We start from the raw sequence: 21,639 nt of genomic DNA on the forward strand, positions 1-21,639 counted from the left end.
AAAAAAAAAAAAAAAAAGACAAGTGGCCAACTAGAAGAAATGGCCCAAAAAATTAATATATAAAAATGTAAAATGAGAAATTCTGCAAATAAATTAGAACATTGTAAAACAATGCAATGGTAGAGAGCAGGTTTGAATAAACATATCTCGGCCAGGAAAGTAGATCAAAGCATGGATATGTGCTCTACAGAAGGAACAATCCACCTTCATCACTCAATATACCATGGTTTTCCTGGTACTGGTAGGTACACAGACTTACAGTAAGGAACACTGGCAAGAGTGTGGAGACTGGGAGCTTCAACACACTCAAAGTACGGTTAGCAGGCTTAACAAGTCTGGAGGTCAAACTTGACAACATCATTAAGTGTGTACATCTTTCCTGGTCAAATATTTATAACAGTTACAATTGTCTTTGCAGCACTGTGGTCTGTGACATTGTAAAGCCATGTGAAACAGCACGACTCAAGAGAAGATATAGGAGATGATACAGAAGTACAGGGCAGAGATGTGGATACACATGTACCTCACACTATACATCACTATACATTCATAACACTCCATGCACACAGCTCTCCAAGAAATGGCTCTTGCTATCACAGTGAAAAAAACAGAGCTAGGGATGTAGCTCAGAGGTCAAGTACCTATGTAGCACAGGAGTCTAGCTTCAGTCCCACATGCTGCAAGAAGAAAAAACATATGGCTTAATCTGTAGCATATACCATATACATAAGTACACTGTAGCTGTCTTCAGACGCACCAGAAGAGGGCGTCAGATCTCATTATGGGTGGTTGTGAGCCACCGTGTGGTTGCTGGGATTTAAACTCAGGACTTTTGGAAGAGCAGTCAGTGCTCTTATCCACTGAGGCATCTTGCCAGCCTCAGTGGTTTTTTTTTTTTAAGACAAGTCAAGCATACATGTTTTTCTGATGCCACCGATCAAGCCTGGAGCCTCACACGTTAATCATGTGCACCACAGCTGAGCTACATCTGACGTATGGTAAATGTTGAAGAAAGTGAGATTGAGGAGACAGGAATGTTTTCGTGTTGTACTTTTAAAAGCCACTTTTCTTCCTTAGTGAAATAAGCAGAAAGGAGAGGAGGGATAATGTTCAAGGTTTTACATTAAAAAGCATTGCCAGGGGCCCCTCTAAAGACTCCACGGTCTAAAAGCCTCCCAGGAAATCTGCTGCACCCAGGGCAACAGATAAGGGACACTGCCAAAGAAACACAGCAGCTGGGACCCCAAGGAGCCCAGCAGACTCAGGACCCATCCCCACTGTTTGAACTCCACCTCCCTCCCTGTGACTTGCAATAGGGCAGATCATCTGCCCTGGGTGCAGCAGCTCCCCTCTGAAGACCACATAATCTGATGGCATCCCAGGAGATCTGCTATAGCTAGGGCCACAGATCTCTTAGGAATCTGCAGCAAACCTGGGATACAGGAGCCAGGTCCCTGACAGAGACACCCAAGCCAATTAACACCAGAGATAACCAGATGATGAGAGGCAACTGCAAAGAAGGCAATATACCTGGCACAATCAGAACCCAGTTTTCCCACCACAGCAAGCCCTGGATATACCAACACACCTGAAAACAAAGATGCTGACCTAAAATCCTCTCTCATAAAGATAATAGAGTCCTTTAAGGAGGATATAAATAACTCACTGAAAGAAATACAGGAAAACACAGGTAAACAGGTAGAAGCCCTTAAAGAGGAAACAAATAAATCTCTTAAAGAAATACAGGAAAACACAATCAAACAGGTGAAGGAATTGAACAAAGCAATCCAAGATCTGAAAACTGAAGTAGAAACAATAAAAACACAAATGGAGGCAACAATGAAATGGATAACCTAGGAAAGGGGTCAGGAGCTTCAGATGACAGCATCAACAACAAAACACAAGAGATAAAAGAGAGAATCTCAGGCTTGGAAGATAACTTAGAAGATACTGGCACAAAGGTCAAAGAAAATACAAAACATAAAAAACTTCTTACCTAAAATATCCAAGAAATCCAGGACACAATGCGAAGACCAAACTTAAGAATAATGGGAATAAAAGGGAACCAAAATGCCCAGGTCAATGGACCAGAAAACATCTTGAACAAAATCACAGAAGAAAACTTCCTCAACCTAAAGAAAGAGATGGCCATAAATGTACAAGAAACCTACAGACACTACCTCAGAGTAAAAGGCTAGAAAAAAAAAAGAGTCTTCCAAGCAAACGATCCCAAGGAACAAGCAGGAGTTTTGACATTAATAATAGCCAATAAAACAGACTTTCAACCAAAAGTTATCAAACAAGATGTAAAGGACACTTCATATTCATGAAAGAAAAAATACACCAAGAGAATGTCTCAATTCTAAATATATATGGCCCAAAAGCAGGGGCACCCACATTCATAAAAGAAACTTTATTAAAGCTCAAAGGACACATTGAGCCCCACACAATAATAGTGGGAGACTTCAATGTCCCACTCTCATCAATGGATAGGTCATTGAAACAGAAACTAAACAGAGACATGGTAAAACTAATAGAAGTTATGAACCAAATGGATTTAACATATATCTACAGAACATTTCACCACAAAACAAGAGAATATACCTCTTCTCAGTACCTCATGGTACATTCTCCAAAACTGACCATATAATCCATCACAAAACAAGAAGATTGAAATAATCCCCTGGATCCTATCAGATCACCACTGAGTAAGGCTAGACTTCAATAACAACAAAAACAACAGAATACCCACATACCCATGGAAACTGAACAACTCTACTCAGTAATAAATTGGTCAGGGAAAAAATAAGGAAAAAAATTAAAGACTTCCTGGAATTCAATGAAAATGATGACACAGCATACCCAAACTTATGGAACACAATTAAAGCAGTGCTAAACTGCTTAAGAGGAAAACTCATAGCACTAAGTGCCCTTCTAAAGAACCTGGAGAGACCCTACAGTGGCAACTTAACAGCACACCTGAAAGCCCTAGAACGAAAATAAGAAAAGACACCCAAGAGGAATAAATGGCAAGAAATAGTCAAACTCAGAGCTGGAAATCAACCAAATAGAAAAAAGAGAACAACACAAAGAATCAACAAAACCAAAAGCTGGTTCTTTGAGAAAATCAACAAGATAGATAAACTCCTAGCCAAACTAACTAAAGGGTACAGAGAGAGTATCCAAACTAACAAAATCAGAAATGAAAAAGGGAGACATAACAAAAGAAACTGAGGAAATTCAAAAAAAAAAAAAAAAATCATGAGATCCTACTACCAATGCCTATATTCAACAAAACTGGAAAGCCTAGATTAAATGGATGGTTTTCTAGACAGAGACAATGGACCAAAGTTAAACCAAGAGCAGGTAAACTATCTAAAAGTCTCATATCCCCTAAGGAAATAGAAGCAGTCGTTAAAAACCTCCCAAACAAAACAAACAAAACAAAACCAAGGACCAGATAGCTTTAGCATGGAATTCTACAAGACCTTCAAAGAAGAGCTAATACCAATACTCCTAAAACTATTCCATAAACTAGAAAGAGAAGGAGCATTACTTAATTCAGTCTATGAAGCCACAATTACTCTGATACCTAAACCACATAAAGACCCAACAAAGAAAAAGAACTTCACACCAATTTCTTTTATGAATATTGATGCAAAAATACTCAATAAAATTCTAGCAAACTGAATCCAAGAACACATCAAAACTATCATTTACCACAATCAAATAGGATTCATCCCAGTGATGCAAGGTTGGTTCAACATTAACATAATCTACTACATAAGGAAACTCAACGGAAAAAAAAAAAAATCACATGATCATCTCTTTAGATGTTGAAAAAGCATTTAACAAAATACAACACCCCTTCATTTTAAAAGTATTGGAGCGATCAGGAATTCAAGGCCCATACTTAAACATAATAAAAGCAATATACAGCAAACCAACAGCCTATATAAAATTAAATGGAGAGATACTTGAAGGAACCCCACTAAGATAAGGGACAAAACAAGGCTGCCAACTCTCCCTGTATGTATACAAAGATACTCAAAGTTCTAGATAGAGCAATAAGACAACAAAAGGAGATCAAGGGAATACAAATTGGAAATGAAGAATTCAAGGTATCACTATTTGCTTTTGATACAATAATATATAAGTGACCCCAAAAATTTTACCACAGAACTTCTACAGCTGATATACAACTTCAAAGTGGCTAGATATAAAATTAACTCAAATAAATGATAAACTGGTTAAGAAAGAAAATAGGGAAACAACACCCTTCACAATAGTCACAAATAATATATCTTGGGGTTACTAACCAAAAAAGCAAAAGATCTGTATGACAAGAACTTCAAGTTTCTCAAGAAAGAAATAGACGAAGACTTCAGAAAATGGAGAGATCTCCCATGCTCATGCATTGGTAGGATTAACATAGTAAAAATGGTCATGCTACCAAAAGCAATCTACAGATTCAATGAAGTTCCTATCAAAATTCCAACACACTTCTTCACAGACATGGAACCGGTAATTGCTACGCCCACTTGTCTACACCAGTTGCGTCTGCAGTATCGGGGATAAAAGCCTAATTAAAGACAAGAGGCGTTATGGCCCCAAAAGGGAGTTTGTGCCTCCTGGTTATTCAGATAATCGCTGGCCTCTCCTAACTCAGACGTGTTCCAGATTAGTCTTTCCAATCGTCAACACGCCGCCCTCTTATTTAGGCATAAAGGTTCCCCAAGAAATGATTCGTAAATGGCTAAGATTGGGCATTGTCTCCTGACCAGCACAATGTTCCAAAATATCTTAATTCAATTCCTAGCTGTACTTAGCTTGGAATTTCTCTCAAGGAATCTGCCTTATCAGATAGAATGTCCTCAGAGTTAGTGGCAGAGGTCAGGCACCATTGCTTACTGTTGAAATAGTTAGAATTCTCACGGCAGTCCCACAGAAGAAAGAACTGTTTTACATACTAGAGAGTAAGGGCTTCCCTCACTTAAGGGCATTAGCAGGAACTGTTAAATCTGAACTTCCTGGTCCTTGCCTCCAGCAGAACCAGAGAATTAGCATAGGAATATCAAATTAGCCCCAGCAGGGAGGGCACCTTGCTCTCCGCTTCACAACTGGATACAGTGATCTTGGTCAGTAAGATCACTGACCTTGATGTGACTGTCACCTGCCTAGTGACTCTTGTCATCTGCCCTGCTTTCTGTATACCACATAAGCCTGCTTTTCACTTTGTGCAGGACTTGCACTAGGACTCGCACTTGGGGACTTGAGCTGGAACTCACTCGCACACTGACTAGAACCAGAACTTAGAAGGACTAGGACTTAGACTCATGCAGTGCACAGTCCCCCGGGCCCAGAGCACTTGGGCCTGGGGGATGCAGCACCAGTCCAGAGGAGATAGCTGCTGCTTTAGACCCAGTGTGTCTTAGATGGCCTCAAATGTACCTTAACTGCTGAGCTGCTAGATTTATCCTTTCTCTTTTGCAATGACTGTAAAAGTCTGATGCCATTTTTAAGAAATACATTCAGATCCTGTACTTCATGTGTCGTCTCTGTCATCATTCTTCACCTATGCCTCATCTACCTGACTAGGACCCCGTTTCTCCCGCAGGTTGAGGGAGGCCCAGATCGGCCGGCCAGCAGCAAGTAATTCTGCACTTCATACAGAAAAACAAAAAAACCCAGGATAGCAAAACCAATTCTTAACAATAAAGTAACTTTTGGGGGAAGTTCATCCCTGACCTCAAGCTGTACTACAGAGCAATAGTGATAAAAACAGCACAGAACGGGTACAGAGACAGACAGGTTGATCAGTGGAATAGAATTAAAGACCCAGAAATAAAACCACACACTTATAGACACTTGATCTTCGACAAAGAAGCCAAAAATATACAATTGAAAAAAGAAAATATCTTCAATAAATGGTGCTGGTCTAACTGGCTGTTTGTATGTAGAAAAATGAAAATAGACCCATATTCATCACCTTGCACAAAGCTCAAGTCCAAGTGGATCAAAGACCTCAACATAAAACCAGATACACTGAATCTAATAGAAAGGAAAGTGGGAAAGAGCCTTGAACTCATTGGCATGGGGGAAATTTTTCTAAACATAACTCCAATGGCTCAGGATCTAAGATCAAGAATTGATTAACGAGACCTCATGAAACTGGAAAGCTTCCGTAAGGCAAAAAACATAGTCAATAGGAAAAAGTCAGCGACCTGCAGATTGGGAAAAAAAATTTTCACTAACTCCACATCTGATATAAGGCTAATATCCTAAATATATAAAGAAATCAAGAAGCTAGCCTTCAAAAAATTAAACAACCCAATCAAAAAATGGTGCATTAGAGCTAAACAGAGAATCCACAAAAGAGGAATCTCAAAAGGCTGAGAAGCACTTAAAGGAATATTCAAAGTCCTTACTCATCAGTGACATGAAAATCAAAACAACCCTGAGATTCTACCTTACACCAATCAAAATAGCTAAGATCAAAAACTCAGGTAACAGCACATATTAGCAAGGATGTGCAGAAAGAGGAACACTCCTCCGGTGCTGGTGGTATTGCACAGTGGTACAGCCACTCTGGAAATCAATCCATCAGAAAACTGGATATAGATCTACCTAAAGACTCAGCTATATAACTTTTGGGCATATACCCAAAAGATGCCCCACCATACCACAGGGGCATGTCCTCCACTATGCTCATAGCAGCCTTACCTGTGATATCCAGAAGCTGGAAACAAGTCAGTTGTCCCAGGACAGAAGAATGGATACAGAAAATGTGGTTCATTTACACAATGGAATACTATTCAGCCATTAAGAATGAGGACATCCTGAGTTTTGCAGGCAAATGAATGAAACTAGAAAATGTCATCCTGAGTGAGGTAACTCAGACCCAAATGGACATGCATGGTATGTACTCACTAAGTGACATTAAGCCAAAAAAGGTAGATATTAGCCAAAAAAAAAAAAAAAGTACAGAATACCTAGGATACAATGTACAGAACTCAAGAAGGTTAACAAGCAGAAGGGCCCAAGTGAGGAATATTCATTCCCACTTGGGAGGGTAAAGAAAACAATCACAGGAGGCAGAAGGAGTGAGGGACCTGGGTGGGAAAGGTGAGGGGAAAGGGGAACAGGATCAGGTATGGAGAGGCAGGAGATTAGCCTGAGGGCCAGCAGAATGAACAGAAATATGCAACCTGGGCGGGGGCAGGGGCGGGGAAGACCCTCTAGAATGTACCAGAGACCTGGGAGGTGAGAGAATCTCCAGACTCAAAGGGAGGAACCTTAGATAAACAGCCCAACAATGAGGAGAGGGAACTTGTAGAGTCCACCTCCAGTAGAAAGACAGGGCATAAAGCGGAGAGGAATGGGGTTGCCATCCCACAGTCAAAAATTCTGACCCCGAATTGTTCCTGTCTAAAAGAATTGCAAGGACAAAAATGGAGAAAAGACTGAGGGAAAGGTGGTCCAGTGACTGGCCCAACTTGGGATCCATCCCAAGGAAAGGCTCAAAGACCTCATACTTTTACTGATGCTATCTATGGTGTACTTACAAACAGGAGCCTCTCTAATGATGTGGCTGTCGTCAGATAGGCCCAACAAGCAGCTGACTGAGACAGATGTAGATACTTATACCCAACTACTGGACTGAAGTTGGGAACCCCTGTAGTTGAATTAGAGAAAGGATGGAAGAAATTGAAGAGGAGGGCAACCCCACAGGAAGACCAGCAGTCTCAACTAACTTGGACCCCTGAGATCTCTCAAACACTGGGCCATTAACCAGGTAGCATACACGAGCTGGTCCGAGGGCCCCTGACACACATACAGCAGAGAACTGCCTGCTCTGGCCTCACTAAGAGAAGATGTGCCTAACCTCCAAGAGACTTGAGGCCCTAGGGAGTGGGGAGGCCTTAGGGGGAGGGGAACATCTTCTTGGAGATAGGGGTGGGGGTGAGGGGAATGGGATGAGGAACTGTGGGAGGGCAGACTGGGAGGGGGGCAGTGACTGGATTATAAAAAATAATAAAAGTAACTAAAAACAGTAACTAATTTTAAAAAAGTAACTAATAAAAGCATTTCCAGGACTGGGGAAATGAACCAAAGAGTAAATGTGCTCTCTGTGTAAGCATGAAGAACCAAGTTCGAATCTGTAGCACAACATAAAAAGCTAGACATGCAGATATATAACTATGTGAGTGCATGTTTGTATGTGAGTGTATGTGTATACAAGCATGTAAGTGAGTGGTGTTGGGGGTGGGCAGACAGGAGGATGAATAAGTCTTGCTTGCTGGTTGCCCAACAGCCTAGCCCTACTAGGTGAGAGACCCTACTTCAAAGGGCACAGAGTGATAGACCAGGACACCCACATCTTTCTCTGGCATCCACACCTACATAAGGGTACACACCCATACATATACATTTGTATACCACGCATCACACAGTGTTTTCCCAAATGACTACAATAGGCATGTCGGAGCCTTCCTTCTGTGATCTGATCATCAGTGTCATTGTAGCTTAATTTTCTTGGAGACTCAATGGCAACACAGCATCAACAATGTTGCTAGGCAATATGACATGAGTAAAAAAAGAGGGTCAACTGCACCTGTACAGAGTTCTAAGCATAAACTCTAAACACTGGACGCAAACACCACACAGTGGCCTGGGAACAGGCATGTCTTCCATGCCTGACTCAAACCTTCTAGCACATAGGCTAGAAAACACCAGAAAGCAGGTGCCATAAGTCAGTAACTTTCTGGTGTAAGTGACATGGCTGTATGGGGAAGCTCTTTGTAAATTCCATACCAGCCATCTGTGACCAACAGCTCTCAACTGTAAACCTATATTTCAATCAGCCTTTCAGTTGTATGCCATTAGCAATACTTTGCTATCAATTAAGCTAACACCATTTCGATGAATAGGGAAGTACAAAATATACTATACAATGACAGTATATTCACACATAGAAAATTTTTATCTATAATTATCATGTCACCACAGGAAGCTCACTTATTCACTCTGCATAGTACAACAAAATACAAAACTATAAAAAAAACTAGAAAGAAAAAATTTTTCAAGGGAGTTGACTTCCCAATTAACATCCTGAGGGGGGGAAAAATTAAAGTTTAACAGGATTTAACAAAAAACTAAAATTGCCTCACAACAAAAAAACTAATCCCAGTCCATGTCTCTAGGAGGGGAAATCTACTGATAGATGGGGAGGAAGAGGAAGCAGGTTGCACTTGCAGAGAGTACACACTAAGAATGCTTAAACGGGAAACAGTGATGCTGTGACTAGAATGGTTGGAGGGGTGGCCAGAGAGTCAGATGCCTCAGGTACTTCATGGGGTCCCAGATATCAGGGACCCCATGACCATTGTGACACACCAGACACTCTTTTCATTGACATTATGCTGCCACTTCTTTTGATGAGTCATGGCCTGAGTATAGTGGCACTCATAATATTCAAGAGCTCGTGAGCCTGAGTCAGGAAGACTGTGAGCTTGAAGGCTAATCTAGGATACATGGAGCAAACCCTGCCTCAAGCCAATCAAAACAAGCAAACGGAAAGCCTATTTCCTAACCCCACTCACTCTTTTTTTTCTCTTTTGTATTGAGGATTAAATCCAGTGCTTCACACTCATGAAACATACTGGATTTCAGTCCTAGCCGCTCTCCTTATTCTGAACAGTTCTGAAAAGCATGTAGGACTCTATACTTAGACAGTGCTGACTGCAAGGATGCCAAAGACGTGCTAAGGAAATTTTATATGCATGGTGTGTGCTTTAAGAAACATGTACCCGGCAGTGGTGGCGCACGCCCTTAATCCCAGCACTTGGGAGGCAGAGGCAGGTGGATTTCTGAGTTCAAGGCCAGCCTGGTCTACAGAGTGAGTTCCAGGACAGTCAGGGCTACACAGAGAAACCCTGTCTTGAAAAACCAAAAAAAAAAAAAAAAAAAAAAAAAAAAAAAAAAAAAAAAAAAAAAAAAAAAAACCAAAAGAGAGTGACCGTGGTGCAGATGGGCATGACAATATTTGCCAGAACATTCTCAAATACTTCATTTTAAACAATTAAATGCACAATGTTGTTCCAAAAGCAAGGTAAAGGCATGGGCAGCCCCACCTGGAGCAGGAAGCAGTCCAAAGACCCCACAGTCACTGCTGTCTAGTTCAGACCTGATTGGGACAGATTTTATGTTGGTCACAGAAAGACAAATGTGGCTTATTTGTACCCGCAATGTCACAGTCACTGGGAACAATACTGATTCAAGAATAAAGGGAAAACTATCCCCTTGGCTTCTCATACCCATGTCGCAAGCAGATCCTGTGGCCAGTGCTGGCATGATGCAGGCTTTGGATGTGTGGCCGTCCACTCTCTTGTCTCAGAAAGCTCCAGGAAATTTAATAGACTGCAGTTGTATTTCGTCAAGAGTGGTCTTACAAGCCTTTCCTATGAAGAAAAGTAACATTTAAATATATATGTATATAGGTATATATATGTATATATATATATGCAAGTATCACTAAATCAAACACCTTCTAACTAATTTAAAATTTGCATTTAACACTATATTAGAGCAATCATAATTCTTCTAAAGAATATTTTTTTCCTCAGTGCCAGGCTGATAACAGGAGACTTAATGATTCCGACGTCATTTCTAACTGAAAGTATACTGCCCCTGCACATGTCAAGGACTACCATGATGAGAGCACCCTGACCTCTCAGAAGAGTCTGTGTAGCCACTCCCTCCCTCTCTTATCCTATTTCTAGCTATAAGTCCCAATGTCTAGCAGAGACTCTTGGAGTCACTAGCAAGCTACAGCTCTGTAGAGTTCATTCCAGTACAACAGCTGCAAAGTTCTCTACCACAGGCCGAGCATCTCCTTGACAAAATTGCTCAGCTAGAAGCAGGGCATTGATACAACTCACAGAAATGCCAGCAATCCAAGCTAAACCTTCTTTTAGTAAAAAATAAGCTTGGTTATACCCTGGAAAATACACAATTTTCACTGACTAGCCTAAGGTTATCTCACAATAAAATGGTAGGAGATATCGTGTAAAAGCTGTGCGAGGCAAGCTTGGGCTTAATCTTTAACCCTGCTGGCTCTGTGATCTTGGGTAACTTATTTAATCTTATTAAGCCTTAATTTCCTTATATGCAAATGAAGATAATAACTCAGAGCTGCATGATAATTAAATGTGTCAAGACATGCCTTGCACAGAGTAAATAAATGATAAAAGCTGGCTGTGTGGTAGTTTATTTCTTTAATTCCGGCAATACAATTATAAAGTTAAAACATACAAGGAAGCAGGGGAGATTACAATCCACCCTGCCTAGCGCCTAAGAGTGAGCCCGCCATGTGTTTTAAATTTGGATCGCTGCAGATTAACAACGGAAAATAAATATCATTTACATTTTTGCTGAAATCATAACTATACAAAGCATTTTAGTACATTTTCCCCCAATTTGCCATACAGCAAACTCAGTCACTTAAAAGCATATTTTAACATATATTAAAGGCAACAAGAAAAACAGACATTGTAAACACTGGAAAATGATTCACTTCAATTCCTAAAGACTCTAAATTGCTGATTCATATTACAGAATAACGACAAACGAGCTTGCCAGCTTTTACTTGAGAAAAATACAGCTGTAAAATTCCAGTAAAGCCTTCTAAATTAGCATTTTAATTGTCAAAGTGAAAACTGATATTTAAAAAAAAAAAATCCACCATCAAATAGACTTTCCTGGACTTGACTACCTGCTGTGATGTCCTCCCATCTGTTTTCCATTATGACAGAGGCAAACACAGTCCGATCATACTACACACCCATACAGAGAGAGGCGCTAATTAAACACAGGATGGCAGTTATTTAAATTCCAAGCAAAAATATAACTCACTGAGTTAAAAATTAAAAATAAAAAGGAGAAGGCGAGCCAGGCCTCACTCACGCCCAGCTTAGACACCGCCTTTTCTCCAAAAATCTTACAAGGAAACTTTGCTTTGGTCTCATAAATTATTCTAATCAGGATTAAGATTCAACTACATAAAAATATTCCTTATATAAAGCAAGGAGATAGATGAAGTAATTCAAAGCAAACAGAACTCCAGAAAGACCACCAATAATCTAAAGAATACATTAACAGGCTCTTTCTTTTTTTTAAAATGGGTTTTACTTTCTTTCTTTTCTCTTCTTTATTAGATATTTTCTTTATTTACATTTAAAATGATATCCCCCTTCCCGGTTCCCCTCCGAGAAAAAACCCTATTCCCTCCCCACTTCCCCTGCTCACCAACCCATCCTCTCCCACTTCCTGGCCCTTGAAGAGTTTTATCTTTCTTACAGGAAAGAAATTAAGACACCCATTGAACGCATATAAAGTGCATTCATACATACTTCTACCACTGGGGTAATACCTCTTCATGATGTAAGGAGATATGGTACTTTTCACGTGTCTGTGTACATATAACTTAGCTCTTTAGGCCACGAGAAGTCAGAATTTGCTGAGCACGGTCACCACAAACACAGAAACACATGCATTCTTTGCTAACCCCACCTTTTCACCACCTAAAGAACTCACGGTGTTTCACATTTATAAACTACATATGTCACATAACACAATGTATGCTTTTATCAAAAAACCATAAAATTTAATAGAATTTGGGACAGTACTCATTGCAGGAATATTGACAAAAACCTGATATCCCACTTCAAAACATTTTTTAAGCCAGTGTTACTACACATGAAAGGAATTAGCATTTCTCATTTTTTTCAGGATGAATCAACCATCAAGGTTAAATTTGTCCCAGGCTGCATGTTTATCAAAAAGTAATAATCTTCTAAGAATATATTATACAACATAATTCTCCTCCTAGAATAGTGCAAGTGTACGAATTTTTAAAAGCAGTTTGATAGAATCCTAACTAGAAAAATGCACAGCATTTTGTGGAATAAAGTAGTGTTGCTGGATTTAACTTTCAAATTGGGTTAAATTTTTGTGTAATAATGTTATTTTCCTTGGCTAAATTGATTGAAAATGCTTTGGAATTTGTCAGAATACAGCCGTAATTATTGCTGACTGTTGTATGGAACCGATTTACTACAACACAAAAATACCAGCTGTTACAGTATGTCCTGAGAGGGATTACTGGATATTCTTAAATTGAAGTTCAATCCATCTTTCCATAAAAAAGAGAAAGACCTGGATGCCAGGAACATAACAGCAGTATCAAATGCACCTGAGGCATTTACAATACCCAACAGGGCCATTACAGTTCTCCTTTAAAAAGGCTGATTTCTGAAACTTCACTGTTCCAGTTGTACCTTGCTTCTATATATCACACTGGATCAGGTTTTCCTGGCATTGATCACGTGGAAACAGTGAACTACATGAAGGTCTACGTGCTCAAAAATGTTCAATTCTACCCTAACTACATTCAATGCTTCTGTAGCACTGCTGACATCCAGTGGCCAATGACAGAACTGCAAGTGCCTGAAGGATGATCGTGATGGTGATGTGTGCAAGCATGCGTGTGTGTCTGTGTGTGTGCATGCACATGTATCTGTGTTATACATGTAAGATACACGGATGTTACAACACACGGAGAAGAACCCAGGACAACTTTGGGGATTCAATTCTTTCCTTTCACCCTGAGTTCCAGAGATCTAACTCAGCTCCCCAGGCTTACCCAGCAAGCACATTCACTGGTAAGCTATCTCACCGGCCCAAGGAGCTTTTTGATTTCTTGTAAAGCAAAAATTGACTTAATTCATCCAGCAACATAGTTCCCTGCAAAATTATTGCTTAATGTGAGCATATACAGTGAAGAAAACAATAAATCAATCTCTACTTGGGCAAGTTTTCCTGAACGTGGAAGCATTCTGCAAATTATCAGTGGCCTGTTATTTCGGGAGACAATGGCCATGATCAGGGATTTAACAGTCAGGCTTCCAGTTCTGAATCTAACAGAACAATGAAATAATCCAAGTAAGAATAATGTCTACAAAATGAATCTAACATTGCAAATCTTTAAAAGGCAGTTTGGGAGATTCATTAGTAACATTAGTTAATGAAACACTCTAATATCTGTTAACATATCTGCAAATCTTCAGAGACGTAGCTGTAAGAATACAACAGAGCCAGACAGCTCGGTGCTACAAATCTGTTCACAAGAAATGATGTTTGGGCTTAGGGTGTAGCTCACTAGTAGGACCCATGCCTTGAGAGCTTTGGAGTCTTCCAGTGCCACATATAAGCAAGCAAACAGAAACAGTATGTGTGCTGTGCACATAAATAGTTCTCATAAAACAGCCACAAACCACTACCACCTAAAAGACCTTGCAGGGGGAAAGGAGGAGCATGAAGCTTAACTATGTTTGGGAAAAAATGCTGAAATAACATTTCTCCTTTGCACTTTCAACATCCAGTAAAAGCACTGGTACCTTGGCATGAATAAGGACCATGAAACCTAGCCCTCAGGAAGGGGAAGTCCCAGCTCAGAGGTCTCTGAACCATGTTTCTGATGCACATGGTGTCTCTAGCAATCCGGAATTACCTTCCACCTCTTGGGGTGGGGGCCAGGGGCAACCAAGCACAACAGACTGTGTGTTTGGGGGGTGGTCTCTTAGAGAGCCTTGCCAACAACTCTAAAGAGAACGTCTCATGTCTGGTGTTGGGGTTTTTAAGTGGCCCCTGATTACTGGAGAGAAAGCTGTTAGCCTAGATGAGAAAAATCTCTTAAAACTGTATGTATATTTACACTCTACATTTTGTGCCCTGTAGGGTTTGGGGGGTACCCTGTAGTTGTTTTGTTTTGTAAATAGTTTATAATTTGAGTCTTCGTGATTTTTTTCAGTTATCTCATTGCTATTTCATCTCCCTGCCTGCTTCTACCATATTTGACCTCCTCTTCCTCCCCAGGGATCCCCCCCTTCCCATTTCCCGTATCAGATCACCTGGTTCCTGCAATTCTTTAACCCTCTTCCCACTTCTTATATATTTACCTCTATAAGGATCCCCCCTTTTCCATTTCCCTATGAAATTACATAACCCTGCCATTCCCCTCTCTATTGCTCTCAAACCTCTATATCCTGACAGCAGCTCCAGTGTACTGTCCTAGCTTCTGTAGTTATTATTGGCAATGTGCTCACATATAAAGGGTTGGAGCTAGAAGTCTCTGATAACAAAGAATATGGGACATTAGTCTTTCTGGGTCTGGACTACATTACTCAGAATGACCTTTTCTAGTTCCATTCATTTACCTGAGAAGTTGGTAGTTTTGTTTTATTAATATCCACAGTATATAGGCACCACATTTTTAATATCTACTTTTTAATTGTAGGACATTTAGGTTGTGTCCATTTCGTAGCCATTATAAATACCATAGCAATAAACATGGCTGAGCAAGTATCTTGGACAATGATATCAAGTCTTGTGGGGTGGTACAGCTGGGTCATATGGTAGATGTATTTTAGCTGTTGAGAATCTCCACACTGATTTCCATAGTGGCTGTACCAGACTGCAAACACCAATAGTGAATGATAGCTCCCTGCTCCCCACATCCTCTCCAGCATTCGCTGTTGGTGGGCTGCGCTACTGATTTCTGCCATTCTAACTGGGAGAGGAAAAAAATCACAACGTTGTCTTGATTTGTGTGTGTCTCCCTAATTGATAGGGATTATGAACATATTTGAGCTATTTCTTAGCTGCCACCACCTTCTTCTCCTCCTCCTCCTCTTTCTCCTCTTCCTTCTCCTCCTCCTTCTTCCCTCCTCCCTCCCTTCCTCCTCCTTCTTTTGCAAACTCTCTATTCAGATGCCAAACCCACTTTTCAAATGAGCTGTTTGATTTTGGTTTGGACTTTTTTTTACTCTATTTTTGGTGTTCTTTGTATATTCTGGATATTACACCTCTCTCAGAAATTCTTTCCCATTTCATGGGCCTCCTTTTCATCCAGTTGATTACTTTTCTTGCTGTGCTAAGTTTTTTAGTTTCATGCAGTCCCACAGTGGAGTACTACACAATAGAGTAGTACACAATGGAGTACTACTTAGCTATTAAAAACAATGAATTTAGGAAATTCTTAGGGAAATGGATGGATCTGGATAATATCATCCTGAGTGAGGTAATCCAATCACAAAAGAACACACATGGTATGCACTCTCTGATAAGTGGTTATTAGCCCAGAAGTTCAGAATACAGGAAGAACATCCCACAAACCACAAGAAACTCAAGAAGAAGGAAGACCAAAATGTGGACATTTCATTCCTTCTTAAAAAGGGGAACAAAATACCCACGGAAGGAGTTGCAGAGACTAACTATGAAGCAGAGACTGAAGGAAGGACAAGCCAGCCTGATATAGCTGTCTCCTGAGAGGCTCTGACAGTACCTGACCAATACAGAAGTAGAGGCTCACAGCCATCCATTGAACTGAGTACAGGGTCCCCAATGAAGAAGCTAGAGAAAGGACCCAAGGAGCTGAAGGGTTTGCAGCCCCTTAGGACGAACAACAATATGAACTAACTAGTACCCTCAGAGCTCCCAGGGACTAAACCACCAACCAAGGAGTACACATGGTGGGACTGATGGCTCTGGCAGCATGCGTATAGCAGAGCATGCGTTATCAATGGAAGGAGAGGCCCTTGGCTCTGTGAAGGCTCTAAGCCCCAGTGTAGGGGAATGCCAAAGCCAATAAGTGGGAGAAGGTGGAGTGGCAAGCAGGGGGAGGGGGAGGCAACAGGGGTTTGTTCTTGTTGTTTTTGGGGGGGTTTTTTGGGGGGAGGGAAAACTGGGAAAGGAGAAATCATATGACATGTAAATAAAGAAAATATCTAATAAAAAAAATTTAAAAAGCAAAAAAAGAAAGACCAAGTTGCACATCTACTACAAGTGTGTAGGACCTAGGTTCAGCCCTTGTATAGACTTTGGTTAGTGGTTCAGTCTCTGTGAGCCTCCATGGGCCCAAGTTAGTTGACTCTGTAGGTCTTCTTGTTGTATCCTTGACTCTCTAGCTCACTCAATTCTATCCCTCTCTCTTCCACCAGACTCCCCGAGCTCTGAAAGATGCTTTCTTTTTAACCATTTTTTTTTTTTTACATCTTTGTCAACTTTTAAGCTGCTGAAGCTACCCATCCAGCATCATGGAACGTCTTTCCATTTTCTAGTGTCTATTTGTTTCTTCAGGTTTAGAGTTTTCATTATAGAGGTCCATCACTTCCTTCGTTAGACTTACTCCTAACCTATTACTAAGCTAACTGTGAATGGTACTGTTATCCACGACCTCCTTCCCTATATGTTTGTGGGATTTTTTTTTTTGAAAAGCTATTTATTTGTGCAAGCTGATTCTGTACCCTACCGTGCTGCTGAATTTGTTTATCATTTCTAGAAGTTTCCTGGTATAAGTTTTGGATCTCTAATGTATATAGGACTACATCATCTGCAAAGAGGATAGTATGACCTCTTTCTCTATTTGTATCCCTTTAATTTCCTTTTCTTGCTTTACTCCTCCAGCTAGTGCTCAGAGGACAGTACTGAAGAGGGATAGAGAGAGTAGATGTCCCTGTCTCATTCCTGATTTCAGTTGGATTGCCTGTGGGTTTATTGTGCATAGCTTTTACTATGCTGAGGTATGTTCCCTCCATTCTTCTCTAGGACTTTTATCATGAAGGTATCATTTTGACAAAGGCTTTCTCTGCATCTATTGAGACGAACATGTGATTTTTGTCATTAAATCCATTCATACAGTTTATTACATTGACTGGCTTCCATACATTAAACCATTCCTGCATTTCAGGGATGAAGCCAACTTGGTCATAGTGTATAATCTTTGCATGCGTAAGTGTATTCTATTTGTATTCTATAGAGTATTTCACTAGAGATATTGGCTTGTAATTTTCCTTTATTGTCATGCTGTCTTTGTCTGGCTCAGGTGTTAGAGTGGCATTGGTTTCTTAGGAGTTTGGGAGGGCTCTTTTTGTTTGCTGTTGTTATACAATAGCTGAGGAATGGATGCCTAACTGCAAGTCTTTTTCAAATGGTTGGTAGAATTCTACTGTGAATCCACCTGGTTCTAAGCCTTTTTTTTTCCTAGAAGCCTATTTATTAGTATTTCAGTCTCCTTACTTGTCAAGATCTGTTTAAGTTGATAACTTCTTAGATTTAATTTTGGTGGTTTCATTGCCTCTATTAAGATAGCAACTCCTGCAGGGCGGTGGTGGCGCATGAGTTCAAGGCCAGCCTGGTCTACAGAGTGAGTTCCAGGACAGCCAGGGCTACACAGAGAAACCCTGTCACCCTGTCTCAAAAAAAAAAAAAAAGAGATAGCAACTCCTTTTAGGCTTTCCAGCTTTGTTGAGCAAAGATTATAAAAACATTCCCTTATTCTATAGAATTTCTTTAGTGTCTGTTGTAATGCTTCCTTGTTCATTTCTAATTCTGTTAATCTGGATCCTCTTTCTTTCCTTTTCTTAGTTCATTTCTAATTCTGTTAATTCTGGTCCTCTCTTTCTTTCCTTTTGTTAGTTCCGGCCAAGATTGCGATGATTTCGCTGATTGTTTCAAAGAACCAGCACTAAGATTCATTCATTCCTTACACTGTTTGTTTTTGGGTTTTTGTTTTGTTTTGTTTTTTGGTTGATTTCTACTCTTCTTTTTCTGTTTCTTGACATACAGTATGTTTAGGTTTGGTTTGTTTGCTTTCCCACATTTTGAGTTTCTTGGTTTCTTCTTTGACCTATTCACTGTTTAGTAATGAGTTATAATGTTTAGCAATGTCATTTTGAATTTTCATATTTACTAGAAATATTTTGTTGTTGATGTTTTACTGTCAATTTTAAGTTTTATTGCATTATGGTAAGATAGAAAATGGGGTGATTTGGATCTTTTTGAATTTGTAAAGTTTTTTTTGTCTCAGGATGTAGACTATTTTTAAAAAGTTTTTTAAGTGCTGCTTAGTAGAATATTTGTTCTTTACTGTTAGCAATGAAAAGATGTTTGGTCCATTTGATGTATGATGTTTGTTTATGTTTCTATCCACATGACCTGTTTATTGAGGAAGGAGTAGTACTTAAATCACCTACTATTAATATATCAATGTTAATGTGTACCATTAATTCCAATAGGAGACTTTCTACGAAATTGGGTGCCCCTGAGTTTAGTGCATATATGTTTCAGATAGCAATGACTTCCTGGTTAATTCTTCCCTTGACTAGAATGAAGTGTCCCTCTTTATCTGTTCCAGTTAGTTTTAGATTTAGTCCACTTTGTAGAAAATAGCAACACCTCCTCGATTCCAGGTCCCATTTGATTGAAGTTCTCTGTCCATCCTTCTACTCTAAGGCAGTTCCTATCTTTAGAACTAAGATATGTTTCTTCTAGGCAAAAGAGAGGTGGGTTTTGGTTTTTGATACATTTGGTCAGTCTGTGTCTTTTGTTTGGAGAATCATGGCCACTGGTATTTAAAGATCTTGTTGAAACTGTGGTCATCGTGTTACTGACTGTGGTGATGGTGTTTATTCTCAGTTGTATTTTGGTTTTAATGATTATGGTTTTGTATTTACTACCAGAGTTTCTCTGCTACGCTCCTTTTTCTCCATCTGAAATAGTTTCCTGTACTTTCCTTAGGCTTGTTTTGTTGTTTACAAAATTTTTAGGCTTTTTAAGTCATGGAAAAAATGTCTTGCTCCTTCACTCACAACAGATGGTTTTCCTGCATATATTATTTTAGGTCGCCTGACATGGTCTTTTAGGATGTGGAGTGTACTGCTTTAGGCTCTCTGGCTTTCAATGTTTCCATTGAGAAATCGGCTGTTATGTTGATGGGGTTTCCTTTATACATGATTTGCATTTTTTTCTCTTGCAGCTTTCAATACTTTCTTTGTTGTGTATACTTAGTGTTTTAACTATGATATGCCATGAGGATTTTCTTTTCTGGTTTTATCTGTTCGGTATTCTGTGTGGTTTTTTAATCTGTATACTTAATGTCTTTCCATAATTTAGAGATGTTTTCTTCTATGATTTTGTTGAATGCCTGGTGTATGTCATGACTTGGAATTCTTTCCCTCATCTATGCCAATAATTCAAAGGTTTGAGTTTTTCCATGGTGTCCTGGGATCCTGGGATCCTGGGTATGTTAGAGTATCTGGGAGTAGAGCTTCATTTGGGTATTGTGCAACTTGCTGCAGAGTTTGCGCCCAAAGTCTGCTCAGGGCACAGGCCCAGACAGACCTGAAGGCCATTTTTTCTATTTCTATAAAGAATGACACTGAGATTTGGCTGTCCATCTTTTTAATAATCTGTGACAAAAGGAAGAAGATGTATGAAGTAGAGTTGTGGTAAAGCCAGCAAGGCTCTCATTAAAACACCCACGTTAATCTTCAGTCCTAAACTGTGGCAATCACTGCTATCACAGAGAAGCATTCTTCCTTAAAAGAGAAGTTAGAAGATAGACTATGGTAAATTTAGCAAATGTCAATGTGTGCCTAAGAAGGGTGTGGATCCCTTAAAGTTATGTGGGTACTGGAATTGAATTACCTGGAAATAAGTGAATCTATAACTTCAAGACAAATCATATTAAATATTAATGGTGTAAGATGATGATGATGATGATAATAATAAAAATAGGAGGTTTTGAGCAAATGTTTGCATATATTTTCAGACTATAGAGTCTGTCTCTCCTCAGTTGATTCCTGAGTCCCCTGTCATCCTGTACTATGAGCTCTGATACCTTCAGGGGAAGGTCTATGGTAACACCAGCCAATGCCAATGTGTTGATACTGCTTAGAAGATGTGCCAATCTAGTAAGCAATATTTTCCAATTTTGTAGTACTGTATTATAAAATCATGCATGGATAAGATTCATCCAAAGCAAATATATAACCAGCAGGCATATATCCAACAAAAGTTTGCTAACATGTTTTGTGATTCTAACCAGTCACATCAGGCTTTGATGCTAACAGAAAAGAATATCCTAAACAAACTGCCAATTTCATCGGCAGGTAGAGGTCCAATGTCTACATGTCTTTTAAGCAAGATTGTAGTCATAGACTTTGCCATCTATAAATTTCGGATTTTCTACCCACTTTGTTCCCAAAATAACAACTCTTGAGACTTCTTATATATGGATAAATGCCTAGATCAAAGCCTTAGACCATTTCCTGACTAGCTCATAACTGTACAACCCATTAATTCTACTCTACATTCTGCCACGTGGCTAGTTACTTGGTCCTCAGTTTCATGTGACCACCTTCTTCTGTCTCTAGGGTGAATTTTCTTTCCACACCTATTTCTATCCCAGAAATCCTCTCTCTTATCTACCAGTTTCCCTTCTTCTAATCCTGCCTCAACTCACTGGCCAAAGGCTTTTTATTGATAGGTGAATGCTTTCACACAGTGCACAAGATGTTCTCTCTATGCAAAACATAGAGTAACAAATTAGAAGCAAAAATACATATGAGAAAAAAACTGTTCTATTGAGCCAAGAATTAAATACATTTGCTACTAATTAGGGGTATGGTCTAAAATGTTACATTAACATACTTATGCTTCTGTGAAAGGATTTATGTGGGGGTACATGTGCATGCATGTCTGTGTGTGGTGTGTATGCATGTGTGTGTGTGTGTGTGTGTG

At 39.7% G+C, this 21,639-nt stretch overlaps 1 protein-coding gene across 3 annotated transcripts in view; it reads right to left on the reverse strand.

Annotated features, from left to right (window-relative positions):
• Positions 1-21,639, reverse strand: part of Mpp7 (membrane palmitoylated protein 7) — a 261,478-nt gene that overhangs the window by 191,205 nt on the left and 48,634 nt on the right. For all 3 annotated transcript variants that reach the window (XM_031364935.1, XM_031364936.1, XM_031364937.1), the window contains exon 2: positions 10,317-10,460. In XM_031364935.1, the coding sequence (XP_031220795.1) occupies positions 10,317-10,353 (37 nt within the window). In that variant the 5' untranslated portion in view covers positions 10,354-10,460. The remainder of the gene's footprint in view (positions 1-10,316; positions 10,461-21,639) is intronic.

The sequence above is a fragment of the Mastomys coucha genome, unplaced genomic scaffold (genome assembly GCF_008632895.1).
Source record: "Mastomys coucha isolate ucsf_1 unplaced genomic scaffold, UCSF_Mcou_1 pScaffold13, whole genome shotgun sequence".
Lineage (NCBI taxonomy): Eukaryota > Metazoa > Chordata > Mammalia > Rodentia > Muridae > Mastomys > Mastomys coucha.